Genomic DNA, 20,281 nt, shown 5'->3' with positions numbered 1-20,281 from the left:
GTTGTTTATAGGCCACTCAACAGTAGTGGTAGTGTGGGGCATGGTATTAATCAGGAGATTAGAGAAGCATGTAGCATGGGTAATACAGTAATTATGGGTGACTTCAATCTGCATATAGACTGGGTAAACCTAATGAGCACTAATGCTGTGGAGGACGAGTTTCTGGAGTGTGTTAGGGATGTATTTCAAGAGCAGTATGTTGATGAACCAACTAGAGAACAGGTTATTTTAGATCTAGTATTGTGTATTGAGAAAGGGCTAATTAATAATCTTGTTGTAAAAGAATCTTTAAAAATGATTGACCATAATATGATAGAATTTTACATTATGTTTGAAAGTGAGGTAGTTCAATCTGAAGCCAGGGTGTTAAATTTGAACAAAGGAAATTATGAAAGTATGAGGGGCAAATTGGCTGAGGTGGATTGGGAAAATACATTAAAAGGTATGACAGTACATAGGCAATGGATAGTCTTTAAAGAATTATTACATGTACAGCAACTATACATTCCTTCAAAGCATAAAAACCCCAAAGGAAAAGTCAGTTAACCGTGGCTAACAAAGCAAGTTGAGGATTGTATAAGATTAAAAGAAAAAGCCTATAAAGTTGCCAGAAATAGTAGTAACCCTGAAGATCGGGAGGATTTTAGAATACAGCAAAGGAGGACCAAGAAACTGACAAAGAAAGGAAGAATAGAATATGAATGTAAACTAGCAAAAAACATAAAAACAGACTGTAAAAGCTTCTATAGGTAGGTAAAAAGGAAACGTTTGACTCAGACAAATGTGCCTCCATTACAGGCAGAGTCAGGAGAATTTATAACGGGGAATAGAGAAATGGCAGAGAAGCTAAATGATTACTGAGGAAGATCCAAGAAATCTCCCAGAATTAGAAATCCAAGGGACTAGGAATGATGAATTGTAGGAAATTAGTATTAGTAAGAAGGTTGTATTGGAAAAATTAATGGGGCTGAAGATTGATAAGACCTGATATTCTACATCCCAGAGTGTTGAAAGAGGTAGCTATGGAGATAGTGGATGCATTGGTGAACATCTTCCAAAATTCTATAGTTTCCTGCAGATTGGAAGGTGACAAATGTTTAAGAAGGGAGGGAGAGAGAAAACAGGGAACTACAGACCTGTCAACCTTACTTCAATAGTAGGGAAAATGTTAGAATCTATTCTCAAGGATGTAATAAATGGACACTTGGAGAATAATGATCAGCTTGGGCATAGTCAACATGGATTTATGAATGGGAAATCATGTTTGACAAATCTGTTGGAGTTTTTGAGGTTGTTACTAACAGAATTGATAAAGGGGAGTTGATGGATGTAGTATCCTTGGATTTTCAGAAGGCTTTTGATAAAGTCCCCCATCGGAGGTTGGTTAGCAAAATTAAAGCACATGGGATAGGAGGTAATATACTGCATGGATTAAGGATTGGTTAAACGAGTCAGAATAAACGGGTCATTTTCGCATTGGCAGGCTGTGATTAATTGGGTACTGCAAGGATCAGTACTTGGGCCCCAGCTGTTTACAATATATATCAATGATTTGGATGCGGGGACCAAATGTAAGATTTCCAAGTTCGCAGCTAACACAAAATTAGATGGGAATGTGTGTTGTGAGGAAGATGCAAAACAGCTTCAAGGGGATTTGGACAGACTTAGTGAGTGGGCAAGAACGCGGCAGATCGAATATAATGTGGAAAAATGTGAGGTTATCCCTTTTGTTAGGTGGAATAGATGTGCAGAGTATTTCTTAAATGGTAAGAGATTGGAAAGTGTAGATGTATAAAGGGACCTGGCTGTCCTCATCAATAAGTCACTGAAAGCTAACATGCAGGTGCAGCAAACAATTAAGAAGGCTAATGGTATGTTAGCTTTTATCGCAAGAGGATTTGGGTACAGGAGTAGTGAAGTCTTGTTTCAATTGTCTAGAACCTTGGTTAGACCGCACCTGGAATACTGTGTGCAGTTTTGGTCGCCTTACCTCAGGAAGGATATTATTGCCATTGAGGGAGTGCAATGAAGGTTACCAGACTTGTTCCTGGGATGGTGGGACTGTCCTATGAAAAGAGATTGGGGAAACTGGGCCTGTATTCTCTAGAGTTTCGAAGAATGAGAGGTGATCTCATTGAAACCTACAAAGTACTAAAAGGGATGGACAGGGTAGATGTGGGTAGGATGTTTCCCCTGGTTGGGGAGTCTAGAACCAGGGGACATAATTTCAAAACAAGGGGGAGGCCACTTAGGACCAAGATGAGCAGAAATTTCTTTACTCAGAGGGTTGTGAATGTTTGGAATTCTCTACCCCAGAGGGTTATGGAAGCTCAGTCATTGAATATGTTTAAAGCAGAGCTTGATAGATTTCTAGATACCAGTGATATAAAGGGATATGGGGATAGTGTGGGGAAAAGGCATTGAAGTGGATGATCAGCCATGATTGTACTGAATGGCGCAGCAGGCTCGATGGGATGAATGGCCTACTCCTGCTCCTATGTTCCTATGATTCAGTTGCAGTATAAGGGATTAACAGGACTCAGATATAAACATTAAAAAGTAGTCATTTAATCAAAATGTTTGAGAAATCATGAACCAAGCATCAGATATTCAGGCAAATTAATATTCACCAGGATCACAGTGTAGTGGAAATCACTATTGAGACCATTTTACGACTTCGCCCCTTTGATGGAGTGCCTCACCTGTCACCACTGCACATCTGAAATTTGAACACGTGATTTTCTGACCATTTTAATTGATGGTCAAAAATTTTAATTGATGGTCAAAAAATCATGAGTCATACATGGCTGAATTTCTGATAAGAGCTACTACAGGTGAGGCTCCCTGCTGGAAGCACCAAACGGAAACGACTCCTTATGACTAAATCAAACATATATGGGCTTACGGTAATGTTTAATTATACTCACAACGGGTCGATGAACATCCCAAAATGCTCTTTCTTGACTGTCCAGGATCTTCCGTTCTGTTTTGTCCTTTTTCCTGTCAATTCTAAAAGAAGATGATATCAACTTCCAAAGGAACACTGTATTTACGGAACTGTTACCTCTCAGATGTACTTAAACTATGCAATTATAATAGTCTCAGGAACTGCAATCATGCTTCTTTTTATAAATACATTTTTCGCTAAATGTGATGAGCAAGGATACGAATTCAGCATGGCTTAGGATACGTACCATGTAATCAACCCCTTTCTGTGCTCTTGAAAGAACCATCAATTCCATTGCTCTTTCGCCCTTTTCAATTGGCAGCCACCAAATTAGCTAATTTATTAAATCAGAAAAGCAAACACCTATTCAACCCAATTCTCACCATGTTTAAAGTAGAATCGGGGTAGGATTGTCAAAGGTCAGGGCAATGAGTACTTGCTTATGTTCTGATGATTGCTTCACTAATGATGAAAATTGATTGAAAACTTTAACTAATAATAAGACCATACTAAAAAAAATTCTTGATAGGCTATTAAAACCAGAAATATTTCAGTCCAAAATCAGATGGGTGGCAAGACTGAGTCTTGACTTAGTTTCCAAGAACGATTAATACATTATTTCTTTGCTTCCTATAATGAAATAACACATCAAATTGTGCTCCCCTTCTCAAATGCCTTCTGAGGAAGAATGCAGTCTAGCAGTGGATCCAATATTGTGCAAGGCCTAAACATCGAGTTTAGAAGTATCAGAGGAGAGATGATTTTGGGAATCCTGCTTATGTTGAAAGCCAGATCTGTTCCTCATTAGAAAGCATGGTCGAGATTTGCTACCTATATATTGCCTGAAATTAGGTGGTATGGTGGGGTGCATGGGGTGGGAAGGTGGTGGTGCTGACCAGTACAGGGCAAGCAACAGCTGAAAATCACCCCAATAATTTCACCAAAATGGTTCTTATTCACTGGAACATGCAAAACATCAATGAAGAAAGCATGGGTGGAATTCACCCTCCGTGCATTGTGAGTGGGAAATATTACCTGTGCATTTCACACCAAGTGTTAATCACTCCCTATTAAACAATTTCAAAAAATAGGTTGCTGCAGTAAATAGTTTGTGGAATGATTCAGTTAATGCAGTCACTTTCAAATAACAGTGTATTTTCCTCTTGCTATAATCCATGTTCAGTGCAATTATGTCATCACAAGAATTTCCACCATATTCACAAACCTGGATTTTGTTCCCAGCCCGATGTTAAGTTCCATGGCAGGGGGCTGGAAAATCGGAGCAACAACGGCCGCCACGGAACCAGACACCGGGATTGCTGGGCCTGATCTTTCCGGCGGCTGGGAAGCTCCGTGGCGGCCCCTCCGCCACTCTGCGACGTGACCCGACTTAGCATAATTAAATAACATATTTGCATGAATTAAAATATAAACTGCAGCGATCTATCCAGAGGTTCTCGATCCTCAGCGTGACAAGTGGCACTCACGCATCTTCACTTTCCCATCCAGCGAAAGCTGGCGCCACCGAGGTATGGAAGGGGTGAACTCTGCACTCTGATGGGTATGGCGGTGGGTGTGGAAGGGGTGAACTCTGCACTCTGATGGGTATGGCGGTGGGTGGGGAAGGGGTGAACTCTGCACTCTGATGGGTATGGCGGTGGGTGTGGAAGGGGTGAACTCTGCACTCTGATGGGTATGGCAGTGGGTGGGGAAGGGGTGAACTCTGCACTCTGATGGGTATGGTGGTGGGTGGGGAAGGGGTGAAATCTGCACTCTGATGGGTATGGCAGTGGGTGGAGAAGGGGTGAATTCTGCACTCTGATGGGTATGGCGGTGGGTGGGGAAGGGGTGTACTCTGCATTATGTTGTGTTGTTTGCAGGGCTGGCAGCCTTTTAAAAAATGGCGCAAGCACCTGCTCCTTCAACAAGTGACGCCGTGAATCGCACCACCGCCACGTGATTTGGGGGAGGTGGCCGCTGTGAATATGTAATATGGCTGCCTGCCGTGTAATCCCATCGGTGCTGTGGCATGGGTCCTGTGGGGGACGGCCGCCATCTTCCGCACCCACTGCCGCTCCCGGTGGGAATACAAATTTCAGCCTCTTATGTGGGTGAAATGTGTGCCGTGATGACTCTCAGGAAACGATTTCCACTGCATTTTGCATGCTTACCTTGAAATTAATGAAATGTATTTGGAAAAATATCTAACCCAATATAAGGAAACAGCAGGGAAATGAAATTACAATAGATGGATCTAGTTAAAGAGCTAGCACAGCCCAGCCACTTTAGGCTGTAAGGTCTCCTTCTGTGCTGCACATTGTATGATACTATGTTAAAGAGTTGTGCATTCAAAATAAAAGACAGCAACAGTCTAATAGTGCTGTAAATGAATTTGGTTGCTAAAAGGTTGCTTGGGGTACTGCATCCAGACAGCATGGGTGAAATCGGACATCAATATAGATACAAAACAGGCGGAATCGCAACTGAATATTAGATGTGTTGCATAACGGTTGGCCACTGCGATTCGGCTTGTTTTATATTCCTGCCCTCAGCCAATGTCACCCTCAGTGTGTTCAAAGTGGAATTTCCCAAATGTAATCACATTAAAATACTTCTATTGCATCAAACTGCTCTTCTAACACATACAGCATTACAATGAAACATTTTGCCTTTATAGGACAAATTGGACTACAATCAAAGAGTAAAAACTACCATTTTTCATGCTGCCATGAATAAATTTTAATGCTGTAAAAATGTTTTAGACATTTGATTTCAATGGAACCTGAATTCAGCTCATATAAATGGATAAAATGGATACTGGGTCAAAAGAAAGAAAGAACTTGGATTTATATAGCACCTTTCATAGCCTCAGGACATCCTGAAGTGCTTCACAGCCAATGAATTCATGAATTGCTTTTGAAGTGTAGTCACTGTTATAATGTAGGAAATGCAGCAGCTAATTTGCACACAGCAAACCCCTACAAACAGCAATGAGATGTATGATCAATTAAACTGTTTTAGTGATGTTTCTCAAGCGATAAATATTGGCCAGGATACCAGGGAGAATGCCCCAGCTCTTTTTTGAATAATAGCCTAAAGGAGCCGACAGATTTAATATCTTCATCAGTGCAACATTCACTCAGTACTGCACCAGAGTGTCAACTACACTCAAATCTCTGGGGTGGGGATTGATCCCATAACCTTCTACCTCAGAGGTGAGAGTACTACCCACTGAATCTGTTTCTGAAGTTATTGTGGAACCATAACCTCAGTGCTAACAGTGGCGAAGATGGTGCTTGTGCCTGCATTATGTAAATTACAGATAACAGAACCTTCAACTGTCATTAGGATGGTGGTGGGGACTGTCTGAATTAAGTTACAGTAACTGGACATTAAGAAGTATTCTCCCACTTCATTTTCCATTTGGAAATAACTTTTCGCATTCTCTTCCTTTAGAATTTACTCGTGGCATGCAGCAATTTCTGGTCAGATAGATAGGTAGACAATTGCTGCTCTTGAATGAGCTGCTAGAAGGCACACAAGGTCTTCCTGGTGACTTCTCCATCTAAACAGTTAAACGTGGGACACTGTGACATGGTAAACCTATTGTATAGAAGAAAATAAAATGTATCTTTTTTTTTAGCAAATTACCTTAAGGAAAATTGCAGTGCCCGTAAGTATCAAATCTCACTGAAAATACTGCCCTTTCTAATGCATTGGGGAGACCTCCTTTATAAGGTCACTGTCTTTTTCACAAACAGTAGGAAATGTAAGAAAATATAATCTGTGTTTATCTTATTATTTAGGAAAAGGCTAATTTCAGTTAGTATCTGGCACAAGCTCAGCTGTATGCCAGTGCGAAAATTATTTATTTACAGTTTTGAAATTATTTATTTCTGTAAAGTTTTGAAAGTGTCCATCACTTTCCGGATATCACTTTGCATAAAACATCAATAAATCACAACTGTACAATCCTAAAAAACAAAGGCAGCTATCCCAATTAGTTCTTGTTTTTCCATATTAAAAAAAGGGGAATTAAGAACCTGCCAATCTAGAGAGACTTGTTGCAGAACAATAAATTAGACTGTAATTAACTTCAGGATGTATTTAGAGCAATCCCCAACAGGGAATACCTGATCACAGGCCAGGTTAGCAGATAAATGTTACAATCATGCTCCAGACCCAGGTCATCTATGAGCAATGCCATGAGAGATCAGCCCATACATACATATAGAAAAATGTTCCGTTCTTTCCTAATGGTTTCTCATTTTAAACATTCATAAAGTTGTTAGTTACGTACTTTACTTGGGCCTCTGCTTGCATAAAGATGAACTCCCATTTTCTTGCAAATGCTCTTTGTAACCTGGCCAAATTTTCCTGCAGAATGAATAGTCTTATGTTAAAACAGAAAACAGGTTTCTGCTTTTTATTATTGATATATTTTAGTGCAAGGACTGACTGGAATCCATACTGTAGTTTTCAAAATGACTGTGTGGCATTATAATAGTATGCTGTTGATTATAAAATTAGTATACCTACGGCTTCATAATCTGCAAGTTCCAGTCTTGCTTTGTTCTGCATTGTCCGCTTGCACAGGTAGATTGCTATGACAGTGAAAAAAATGAAATAATTAACTACACAGTTAAAATACCTACACCTTTCCCTTTCCAAACATAATTTCAATTCATTGTTTTTTTCACTTCATCAATACTGATGACAAGATGCACATCACGACTGTCCTGATCCTTCCCATCCACTACTACCAAGATATTGCATTCAATTTGCAGGATAGTTCAATTCCTGACAAACTGCATTAACCTACAAAATAACTTCATGGCATCCGACATCAAATGTGTGACAATGGCAGAAGATTCGTTACCCCACTGAAGGTGAAGACTCTTTTATATCAGTTAATGGATTTCGTGATGTGGCTCTGTGGCAGGAGACCTAGCTAAGAATGGGGGAGGTGTGAGACTGTATAAGGAGTGGGGGGGAATAAGGATTTGTTGTAGGATGGAAGAGCAGAATGTATTGTGATTCAAGTACAAAAAGGATGTCCCTTCACATTAAGTAGACTAAACTTTCAGACGCTCAAATTCTTCTATTTGTACAGAAGATAGATGTCACGTTGATAATACTAGTAAAAACAAGCTGAATATAGAAAATTCAGAGAAGTGAAAAATGAAATAAGAAAAGCAAAGAGAGAGTATGAGAAGAGACTGGTAGCTAACATAAAAGGGAAAACAAAATCTTCAACAGGCATATAATTAGTAAAAGGAGAGTAAAAGGTGGAATGGGGCTGACTAGGGACCAAAAATGGGATACACTCATGGAGGCAGAAGGCAAGCTGGGGTATTAAATTAGTACTTTGCATCTGTCCCTACCAAGGAAGAAGATACTGCCAAAGTCATAGCAAAAGAGAAGGTGGTTGAGATGGTCAAAAAAATTGAAGAGGAGGTATTAGAAAGGCTGGCTGTACTTAAAGTTGATAAAACACCAGGACTAGATTAGATGCATCCAAAGATATTGAGGGAAGAAAGAGCGGAAATTGCGGAGGCACTGGCCATGATCTTCCAATCCTCCTCATATACAGGTGAATGCCAGAGGTCTGGAGAATTGCAAATGTTACACCTTTGTTCAAAAAAGAGTGTAAGGATAAACCTAACAACTACGGGCCACTCCGTTTAAACTCAGAGGTGGGAAAGCTTTTAGAAACAAGAATATGGGACAAAATTAACAGTCACTTGGACAAATGTGAATTAATTAAGGAAAGCCAGCATGGACTTGTTAAGGGCAATTTGTGTTTAACTAACTTGATTGTTTTTTTTGGTGAGGTAGCACAGAGGGTTGATGAGGGTGATACGTTTGAAGTGTTGGATAACGTGCCAAATAACAGAGTTGTCAGCAAAGTTGAAGCCCGTGGAATAAAAGGGACAATGGCAGTATGGATATGAAGTTGGCTGAGTGACAGGAAACAGAGTAGTTGTGAACCATTGATTTTTGGACTGGAGGAAGCTATATAGTGGCATTACCCAGGGGTCAGTATGAGGATCTATATTAATCTTGAGATCTGTATTAATGACCTAAACTTGGGTGTGCAGGGCACAATTTAAAAATTTGTGGATGACACAAAACTTGGCAGTATTGGGAACTGTGAGGATAATGTTAGACTTCAAGAGGATATCAACAGGCTGGTGGAAAGGGCGGAGATGTGGCAGATAAAATTTAATGCAGGGAAGAGTGAAGTGATACCTTTTGGTAGGAAGGTGGCAGGGCATGTTAAGTAAGCGGTTAATAAGGCGTAAGGGATCCTGGGTTTCATAAATAGAAGCATGAGTACAAAAGCAAGCAAGTTCTGGTGAACCTTTATAGAACACTGGTTTGGCCTCAATTGGAGTATTATGTACAATTCTGAGCACCACATTTTAAGACGGATGTGAAGGCATTGGAGAGGGTGCAGAAAAGATTTGCAAGAATGATTCCAGGGATGAGGGACTTTAGTTACATGGATAGATTGAAGAAGCTCAAGCCAGTTTCCTTAGAGACGTTTGAGAGGAGATTTACTAGAGGTATTCAAAATCATGAGGGGTCTGGACAGAGTAGATTTGGAGAAACTGTTTCCATTGGCAGAAGGGTCGAGAACCAGATTTAAGATGATTGGCAAAAGAACCAAAGGCAACATGAGGAAAAACATTTTTGTGCAGCGAATGGTTCGGATCTGGAATTCACTGCCAAAGAGTATGGTGGAAGCAGATTCAATTGTGCCTTTCAAAAGGGAATTACATCGTTATGGCCACGTGGTGAGGAGTGTGTGTGCTTCCCACTGTTGAACTGCCACCTGAACGCAGCAAGCGTTTTTGTTATTAGAGTTTTAACCCCTTGTGTTTTATTTGTCAAATAAACAGATAGCAATAGGTTTTCTTGTAGGTTTAAAACAGAAGATTAATTATTTATTGACCAAAACAAGAAATGCTGGAAATACTCAAACCTGCTGAGTATTTCCAGCATTTCTTGTCTTTATTTCAGATTTCCAGCATCTGTAGTATTTTGCTTTTATTTATTGACCAATATGCCTTATCCTGAAATCGTCGCAACCACACCCACTCACACACACACACACACACACATGCACACACACAAATACACACACACACGAAACAGATAAGAGGAAAAGGGGTAAGTGGTTTGAAGTGAGGTCGGGTTTCAGGTTCACAGTAATTGGAGGTCAATTTCTCTTTAGTTGCAGCACTGGGGTGTTTGTAGACTTCTCTGTTGGTTGAAAGTTCAGTTTGAAGACAGGGGATCACTTCCAATTCACTGCTGCACAAGGTGAAATGTAGAATGCACAGCAGGGCACCTTCCTTTAGGCTTGTTGGATTGCCTCCCAGCTCTCAGATAGACAAACTTTGATGATGCCTTTCCTGGGTTTCTCTCTCTCTCTGCAGAGAGCTGCCTTTTAAGTTAAATCATCTCACATATCTCATCTCTGTTGGGAGACACAGATCTTCTTCCCTGTGGTGACCAACAATGGCCCAGGATGTGGCTATTTCACACCTTCTTTGTTTCAAAAGAACTCAATCAACTCAAAAATGTCTTGATGGGTTCAGGATGGATATAATTGACACCTCTTAGCTTTGAATGCATTCTTTTGGCCTTGCAAGACAGTGGACAGTTTGAATATACAAAGGCCAGGTCTTTTGACTTTTGGTGGCCATTTTTGAAGCACATTGTCCAATTTTTAAAAAAGAAAAGTCCATTTATATAACTCAGGTGAGAATAGAAACATTTGTAGGGCGATGTGGAAAAGGCTGGGTAGTGGGACTAGCTGAGTTGCTCTTGAAAAAAGCCAGCACAGTAAGCCAGATGGCCTCCTTCTATGCTGTAAACATTCTATGATAGGATAAATTGGAGTAGATGTCTATCGATGGATAAGAAGGAGATGTCTTAACAGAAGTAATAATTCATCAATATTTTCCGAGATTAAGTTGCAACTGGCTTTGGGTGAAATGGATCCCGAGAGGTTTCTGCATTGGCTATAAAAACAAAAGATGTGGTAGGACTGAGGAAAGAAATTATCCCAGCAAAGTCCAAATATGATAGTGTACTATTTCACCTGAATGTAAAATCTCAGGGAGATTCTATATTGGGGATTTCTTGGCATTCAACAGAATGATAGTAGATGCTAGAACTCTAAGCATCACAATCTTCAATCACCTAACTGCATGGATCCCATGAAACTCATGGTGGAAGCTGATGGACATGTCATGATTCCATACACTTCATGTGCTTCCTCCTAAAGAACTCTTCATCACATATGCATAAGGGAAATGCTGAATTAATATAGGAACGATTGGGAAGTGGATAAGTTAGCCTCATCTGATCAGTCAGAGGAGACAATTAATTTATTCATCATCAGCTATGAGAAAGATTAAAAGGAAACTTAGATGTAGGGAAGCTCACTAAAGATTCGACTTCCTGAGGTTAAAGATGATATCAACAAAAGTACCTTGTTTAGAAAAAAGGTATTTTGAAAGAGAGAAAGTAGTGAAGCTATTGATGAGCTATCGCGAAATACTTGCCACCTATAAGTGTCACCTATGACCTTTCGTTATGGGGGAGGGAAAATTGGATAGGTGGTTGGTGGTGTGGATGGGGGGTTGGCACTGTGTTGTAATTGGGCAGTTCTTGGTGGCTGGCTAAGAGGGCTTTGGAAGCAGTCTGAAATAGGTCATTTACAAATGGACTTTGTTTGGCAGCAAGGGTACAGGATCTAGGCAGGTTCTGCAAACACCTGAGGGAAATCTTACATTGAAGGGCAAATACCTCAGAAGAAAAAAGAAATTCAATGTTAGTCTGGCTCTAGCTGAGATGGGATGGTAATCCTCATGAATCTGAGAAATTGTTTGTCAAGTGCATTGTCCTGTTAAAGCAAATTTTTATCTGACAAATGAGCTACATGACCATGATCAGAAGTGCCATCATGATCTATCGTTACTTAATAACAGAGCTACAGGCTTGGTTAGAAAGATTTCTATAAATATCCGTGCATTTTAATGCAAAACATAATAATTTCAAGTAGATTTATGCCCTGTCTATGCAATTTGTCAATTTAGATAGAATGCAATGTAAAACATGAGAAAAGATGACAAATTTATTAGTGAAAAGCCTGTGATTTTAATTAGTCTTTTCCATTTTGGAGACAAGGAGTTGGTGTTGAACAGGATACAGAAATGATTTGCACAAAAATAATGATCGAGATATTTCCATTCATCATACTATTAAACACATTTGTGCTCAATAACTTGTTTGTTTCAAGAGAAAAATTAAATGAAGCTTAAAGGCCTGTCATGAAATTAATAACCAGATCTTCACATCCTCTCACTAACGAATATAGCCCAAGATTTAATATTGAAAGTGAGCAACATCAACCTTTTTTCCTTAATGAGGTAAGCCAGTCTAGAAGTAAATTGTAAAGGGTGAGATGATGCCAGAGTGCTGCAGTGCATTAATAAACCAATCTGTTGCATAGTAAGATTTGGGGTTGTGTCCATAAGAAATCTGCTAGTGAGTAGCACTGTGAATCATAAGTTGCAACATTTCAACTGCAGGGCCCTGCTATCTGGTCTTTAACTTTGTTAGGTCAAATTTGGATGATTTGTAATGTCTAGAAATGGGCTGATTCTCTTGATATCCATCATGCAGTCACGGTAGTAGCCTTCAACTTTCTATTGTTTTCAAAAGATTTTGACACCCTCAGATTCATTGAGAAACTGTCCTCTTTCAGCATGTGTAATGATCTGCTCAACTAAATGGTCAGGATCTTGCGTAGGAGGCAAGGCTCCCGACGCTGGGCCAAAAAGGCCAGGAAAGCCCGCCTCTGGACTTTGGTGCCGCCCCTCAGCGATCCTCCGATCTTTTTAAATCTAAATTTCTGGAGCTGGGATCTCCATCCCTTTAAAGACGGGGATCCTGATTTGAAGAGCTGCTGGCCAACCACGGGGCTGGCAGCTCAGCAGGATTGGCAACACAATCAGGTGCAGTGGTCATTGCCGGCACTGCAGAGGCCTTGAACACACGCCAAGCGCTGGAACCCTGGACCTCAGATAATTGATGAGGGGTCACCAGGGCCAGTCCGGAAGGCCCTGGTGAGGCTGTCTGGTATGCTGCCCAGTGCACCGTATTTCCTGGAGAACATCCAACATCCTTCTTGGAGGGCCTAATTCCTCAAAGTCAGCATTTGAGCCATCTGCAGCAGAATGAAGGATTAGAAAGGATAAACATTGATCCATAGGACATTGTACATTTAAATTGTTGGAACATTAATTTAAAATGAAAGACACCCTGCTCAGAAATTTCGACAAAAAGCCTGATCTGAATGAAATGTGCAAACTTTAACAATCCTTGATTAAAGGTTGTTGCCATTAGAAATCATTGGGAAGGACAAGATATGCCTGCGTTAAGCAAGACTTTGAGAAAGTTTGGACATTGAAGAGTAAGGCCAGTGCATTCCATGGTCTGTAAAAAGTGAGCTAGAAGGACATGCCTGTGGGTGAAGGCTTGCACCTGGTTTAACCTCTAAGGATGTTGAGTGGCACCAAACAGGAAACCACCCATAGTCAATACCTAGCAACAGTGACTGGACAAAATTAATCTTCCTCTAACTTTTACTTATGTCTCAACTTGGCAGAAACAACAGAAAAGGAGACATTGTGGCAGGTCTGGCACTGATGTTGGAGGAACCTTAAGAAACTTCACCAAGGGGAAAAATACCTGAGAACAAGAAGAAGAAACTTCAAGAGTGAGCTGGTCACTCTTCTGTCTTGATGCTGACACCCTTGGATTTAAAGGTCGCACGCATTGCTCGATGCTGTCTTCATTCTTGTGTAAACTCTTTTGATGCTGTGTGCAATGTTAAATCATTAAAGGTAACTTCAGTTGATTCATATACAGAGTAGTGTTACTTTCTTTCGTTGGATACTGTCCAGGTACAGGAATCACTGAAACATCCATATCCAGACAACATTCAGGCTTGGGCTTATCAGTGGTAAGTAACATTTGTGCCACACAAGTACCAGGCAACGACCATCTCCAACAAGAGAGAATCTAACCATCTCCCCTTGACATTCAACAGCATTACTATCATTGAATCCCCCACAATGGGGGTTACCATTGACCAGACACTTGGCCAGCCATATAAATACTGTGGCTGCATGAGCAGGTCAGAGGCTGGGGATTCTGTCGGAGTAACTCACCTCCTGACTCCCCAAGTCCTGTTCATCATCTACAAGGCACAAGTCAGGATTGTGTTGGAATACTCTCCACCTGGACGAGTGCAGCTCCAACAACACTCAACACCATCCAGGACAAAGCATCATGCTTGATCTGCACCCCATCCACCACTTTAAGCATTCATTTCCTCCACCACTGGTGCACAGTGGCAGCAGTGTATACCCTCTACAAGATGCACTGCAGCAATTCACCAAGGCTCCTTCGACAGCACCTTCCAAACTCACAACCTCTACCACATAGAAGAACAAGGGCAGCAGATGTATGGGAACAGCACGACCTGCAATGCTTCCTCCAAGTCACACACCATCCTGATTTGGAACTACATCACCGTTCATTTACTGTCGCTGGGTCAATATCCTGGACCTCCCTGGCTCACAGCACTGTGGGTGCACCTACACCACATGGACTGCAGCATTTCAAGAAGGGGGCTCACCATCACCTTCTCAAGGACAACTAGGGTTGGGCAATAAATGCTGGCCTTGCTAGTAATGGAGAACAAATAGGAATATTTCCTACAAGAACTAGGATGTAACCTTGGTTTCCAGTGAGCTGGCACCTATATTGTCCTCTCCTCCTGCCCACTTATGCCCAGTCAGTGTCTCATGGAGATTGCTCCTCGAAGTTAGCATCTAAAGTCCATGTGGTGTCAATATCTGACCTGGGGCTTCTGACAGTCAGATTGAGTGAGGTGCATCTCTTGGAACACTGTGTATCATCGGGAACACTGTGCATCTTTAGGAACACAATGCTCCTCTTTCATTACTGGTTGAGCAGTGTAGACTTCCTCAGAAGTTTTTATAAAAGAAAGGGACATGGATAAGCTTTTGTGGGAGACAGCGCAGAGAGAAAGAAGTGGATGTTGAAAGCATTGGCAGGTTGTTATGCAGAGTGTGTGGAGTGAGAGCAGCGACAAAAAGGATTAGGTATTAAGAAACATTGCATGGCAGCTCCTCCAGTGTTGCCATTGGCCATGGCCTCTGCTCTGTCACTTCCCACAATGGACAGCATGCTCTCTTCAAAAGGAGGGAGGGGAGGGTGTGCAGACATGATCTTCCTCCCCTAGTAGCCTGCTGTTCTGAGTGACTTTTGCCTGCAAGAAAGAGGGAAGTGTGTTAGTGAGACTCTTGTGGGGTTTTTGGAGAATATGGCTGCCATGGTGGAACTGCTGATAGTTTATGTGTGAGCTAGGGAGAAGTGAGAAGTGCTATAGTGGCAAATGTTTGGGCATGAGCAGAAGAATGTTTAATGAGGTATACTGCAGTGATTGCAAGACAGTGCAGGATCGTGAGGGAGAGCAGTGCTGTCAGTGTTGCAAGTAATGAGGCTTTGAGAGGTACAGCTGTGATCAGAAAGAATTAGAGCAGTCCTTTTCCCATATCAACTCTAGTTAGATAACTGAACCTTTTCCTGTGTTGCGGACATGTTCTGGGTACAATATTCCTGACATCGATATATCCAGCAATCTCTTCCCACTGCCTCCGGAGTAGTCGTCTGGAGGTCTTCCTTCCCCCTGGGGGATAAAGGATGTCCTTCCTCCTCTCCGTTGCTTACACCAAGACCTTCATTGCAGCATCAGAAAACCTTGGTGCCCACCTGCTCCCTCCTTCAGCCATTTGTTACTCAAGTTATTCCTGGGTATCTACAGCAAGAATGCATGTCCCCTTTAAGAGGGGCTGATTGCCACTAGGTAGTCTCATGGACTCCCAAAATTGGACACCCCGATAGATGTGCAGCCAATGAATAGTGCGGGTAGTGCTGGCAGCATGTGAAGTGGATTATAATGCTAGCCCCTTTTTGGGACCATCCTGGATCAGGCGTACCGCCTAGATGATCACTGTCACTTAAGGCTGAGAAAGACAGATCTCACAGACACTTGAATGGATCTGAAGAACTGCTCTAACTCTCCCCAAAGGAAAGGAACCAGCTGAGAATATTACCATCCTCCAGGTAGCCTTTTTAACAAGTTTTAGCCAGATTACAACAACCCGGATATTATAAGGGTCTGGGCATCTCTCCTTAATAATGTACCTCCCCACTGAAGAGTGTATGGAGATGGGTTCTCAAGTTTGGGATACAGAAGACTGTGAGACATTACAATTTCTAAATTATATAAAAGTTTATTAAATGAACCGAACATTTGATTTACATTTGATGGTAAAGTCAATCGCAATGTTAATAGTTCTAGGAAAAGAAAGTATAATCTTTTCCTAGTAGAGAATCCAATTATTAAGTCTAAACAGTTTTACAGTAAAATATTTAAGATATCCATCAACATTTAAAGTAACATTTATCTTAAATCCCTGAGTAGAAAGCTACAGAGTTTAGTGAGATACCTCTATCTCAATTAAGGAGAGAACTATTGTCTATTCATCCCAATAGCCCATTCCTTTACCATGAGAAATGCTGGAGTGAGCCAACAAATCTAAAGATCCACTGTGTGGTTCCAATAATGTTGCTAAGCTGCATAACTAATGTTTTTATGTATGGGGGTGTTACCTCATTGCAAGTAGCTTCGTCCCACACTATTTCCCAAATAAGACTGTATAACTGTTTATTTCTAATTAAAATCCACATTGTTTAATTTCTAAGGGGAGGCTGAGCCAGCAGGAAGTTGTGAGCAGAGATGCTGGTCAACATATCTTTAGAGCCAGGATGCTGAAAATTGCAAATGGTGCTAAACGTCCTAGTCACCCAATTGTGTTGGAAGATTATAACTCAGTTTCTCAGATTCAGTTGACATGTGGATTTAGGTCCATCCGTAGAAAATCGTGTTATCCATTGTTATACTCTGGTAGCTTACAATGATTTTGGATTAAACCTATATTATCAGTGCCTTACTGAGGTGACGATGTTCATGACTTTTTAGGAGTGAATTCCTATATTTTAGAACTTACCATTGTGTTCTAGGAACAGGCTGCATCCTTGACCACAGGGGCATGTCCAGGCATGCTTATGAACTTCTTCCAAACTTTTAGGCAGATGAACACTGCTTTTAATTTTTTAATCCCTAATTCATAAGAAAATAACTCTTTTAACCTTATAACCCCTTATTATAGCCAGATTCCTTCACACATGCACAGATCATTATAATGAGCAGGCAGCACAAATACTGCATGTTGCCTATATTTGACATTAATTGGCACAGGCAATGTGCATCATGCCAGTTTCCAGGTGCGATATGATTTTTAGGTCCAGGTCTTGAGAAACTGAGAGGACCTTTCAAATCTCAATTTTCAAGATTCTTTACAAGGGAATTCAAGTCTTCAAATTTGGAAAAAACACTTTTGTGACATTACACCTTTTTTGAAAATAATTTCAGCTGTTATTCTGTATTTGACGTTAAGTTGGTGCAGAATAGAAAGGGGTTTAGGCTTCATTTACCCTGCAACTGTAAGATAAAAACATTGTGAAAATGTGGACTCAAGGCCCAACCCGACTCCAGAGTAAAGCAAAGTGAGACGACCTGAAGAAAGAAATCACACTTCACTTTGCTCTGGAGTGAATTCAGGTCCTGGCTCTGGATTTACACAGTAATATTTAAACATCCATGCAAAGCAAAACCATTTATACCAATGCTAATGTTAGTTTAAATGAACTCTTATTTTGCATTAAATGGTGCTGAGTTCACCAAGGAGTGCTTGACATGGACACTGCCTGCACAGAATATAAAAGTGTTCCATTTCCCAATTTTTGCATCCCCCATCTTGAGCACAAAATTCACCAGAAATGTTTTTGTTTAAAAAAGGAAATCATGTCTTGCTAATCTTAACGTCTGCCTGTTCGTTCAGAGGTGGGTATTATGCCCAAATAATTCAAGTTAATTATCAACTGTGCCATCACTGATATACTGGAAGCCATACAGAAAGAAAGACTTGCATTTATATAGTGCTGTTCATGACTACTGGACGTCTCAAAGCACTTTACAGCTAATGAAGTACTTTTGAAGTGTAGTCACTTATAATGTAGGAAAGGCGACAGCCAAATTTGCGCAGAGCAAAGTCCCATAAACAGCAACACGTAATATGGTATTGATTGAGGAATAAATATTGGCCTGGACACCAGGGATAACTCCCCTGCTCTTCTTCAAAATAGTGCCATGGAATTTTTTACATCCACCCAAGCAGGCAATTGGGAGCTCGGTTTAACATCTCTTCCAAATGATGGCACCTCCAACAGTGCAACACTCCTTCAGTACTGCACTGGAGTGTCATCCTTGATTCTTGCGCTCAAGCGCTGGATTGTGACTTGGACCTGGAACGCTGTGACTCAGATTGCCCCGAAAGCAGCTACTCCCGCAACAACCCCCCCCCCCCAACCCGAGCCCACTAGGAAGCCGCCAGGTCTCACCTGACTATTTATTTAATATTTTTATTTTTTATTTCGAGATACAGCACTGAAACAGGCCCTTCGGCCCACCGAGTCTGTGCCGACCAACAACCACCCATTTATACCAACCCTACAGTAATCCCATATTCCCTATCACCTACCTATACTGGGGGAAATTTACAACAGCCAATTTACCTATCACCTGCAAGTCTTTTGGATGTGGGAGGAAACCGGAGCACCCGGCGAAAACCCACACAGACACAGGGAGAACTTGCAAACTCCGCACAGGCAGTACCCAGAATCGAACCCGGGTCCCTGGAGCTGTGAGGCTGCGGTGCTAACCACTGCGCCACTGTGCCGCCCATTATAAGCAAGTGAGATGGGGGTGGGGCAAGAGATAACCTGTGACTTTTCTAATATTTGTCAGTTCCGATGAAGGGTCACTGACCCGAAACGTTAACTCTGCTTCTCTTTTCACAGATGCTGCCAGACCTGCTGAGTGGTTCCAGCATTTCTTGTTTTTATTTCAGATTTCCAGCATCCGCAGTATTTTGCTTTTATTTAAGTGGCTGAGTTGGTCTCGGGTGGAAGGCCGTCCTCCACCTTCCCTGCTGTGGACAAAATGGCACAGTGGCAGGAGAATGTCGGGCAACCGATGCCTCCCTCCGCCATTTTGTCTGCCCCACCTGCCTCCCATCCCATCTACAAGGGCGAGGTAAAATTCAGCCCCATCAAACTCAATTTATGAAGGCTACAGGGGGCAGAGGATATGTGTGTTGCACAGCAAGGAAACAACTGGTAAAGAAAACTGTGGGGATAAAATACGACAAGATGAATAGAATATAATACAGCCAGTGGGAAGCCCACTGCCTTATTTTCATTCTGTTTCTGGTTGCATAAATAATATACAAAGAATCAACCAACCGGTACGTTAAATTTTTCCAGCAATGCAGTAAATGAAATGAGAGATGCACTTACCATAGTCAGTGTTTTCTGGCTCCCAGCAGTTGGATGGCCAAAAGTATGGAGCCTGTAATGAAGATTTATTTGGTACTGCACTGAATCTGACAACAATTAAGACACATGGGTACATACACAAAGCACACTTATTTGCCGATGGAGTGATGTCTACACAATACTGGAGAACAACTATGCTTTTGAGTTTATTTTTGCTTCATGTGACTATTTACATTGCACTGCAGTTCTGATATCTATAGGAGACAAGGGAATATATAATAGGCAATTTTCAACAGTGTTAGGCTACTGTGTTTTCACTGTTTGGTTTATTGTTCACCTTAAGTCCTAGCTATTCAGTTGTAGCCACAGAAGCCCCTGCAATGTTTTCTCTTCCCACCTCCTCATCTTTACCTTGCAGTGCTCCAAGGATCTATTATTGGCCTGTTCTCATTTTGGCAAGTTTTGTTTGATAACACTTCTGTGAAGCGCCTTGGGACAGTTTACTACCTTAAAGGCAATATACAAAAGCAAGTTGTTGATGAATGTTATTTTTGTGATTTGTCTCAACTAAATTGTTAGATGGGATTGAGGGTGCATATCTCACTCTCAGGTATCCACTAAGTATTTTTTTTAATGACATTTGACCTCTAGCTTTTGCCAACAGATCAACATGAACTGGAGGAGGTGCTAAAACTGACCTCAGCAGCACTTTGTCGGAGATAGGGGACTTGATTTTTAGCACCACTGGCAAACTTGCAGATT

At 41.3% G+C, this 20,281-nt stretch overlaps 1 protein-coding gene across 1 annotated transcript in view; it reads right to left on the bottom strand.

Moving 5' to 3' along the window:
* The window catches only part of rgs6 (regulator of G protein signaling 6), a 167,800-nt gene that overhangs the window by 106,898 nt on the left and 40,621 nt on the right, over positions 1-20,281 (bottom strand). Inside the window, exons 5-8 of the mRNA XM_068038170.1 lie at positions 19,541-19,592; positions 7,487-7,551; positions 7,248-7,324; positions 2,928-3,009 (exon numbers count right to left, since the gene is read on the bottom strand). Of these exons, the coding sequence (XP_067894271.1) occupies positions 2,928-3,009; positions 7,248-7,324; positions 7,487-7,551; positions 19,541-19,592 (276 nt within the window). The remainder of the gene's footprint in view (positions 1-2,927; positions 3,010-7,247; positions 7,325-7,486; positions 7,552-19,540; positions 19,593-20,281) is intronic.

This window comes from Heterodontus francisci, chromosome 9 (assembly GCF_036365525.1).
Source record: "Heterodontus francisci isolate sHetFra1 chromosome 9, sHetFra1.hap1, whole genome shotgun sequence".
In the NCBI taxonomy this organism is placed as follows: domain Eukaryota; kingdom Metazoa; phylum Chordata; class Chondrichthyes; order Heterodontiformes; family Heterodontidae; genus Heterodontus; species Heterodontus francisci.
This window is presented reverse-complemented; position numbering and strand designations above follow the sequence as displayed.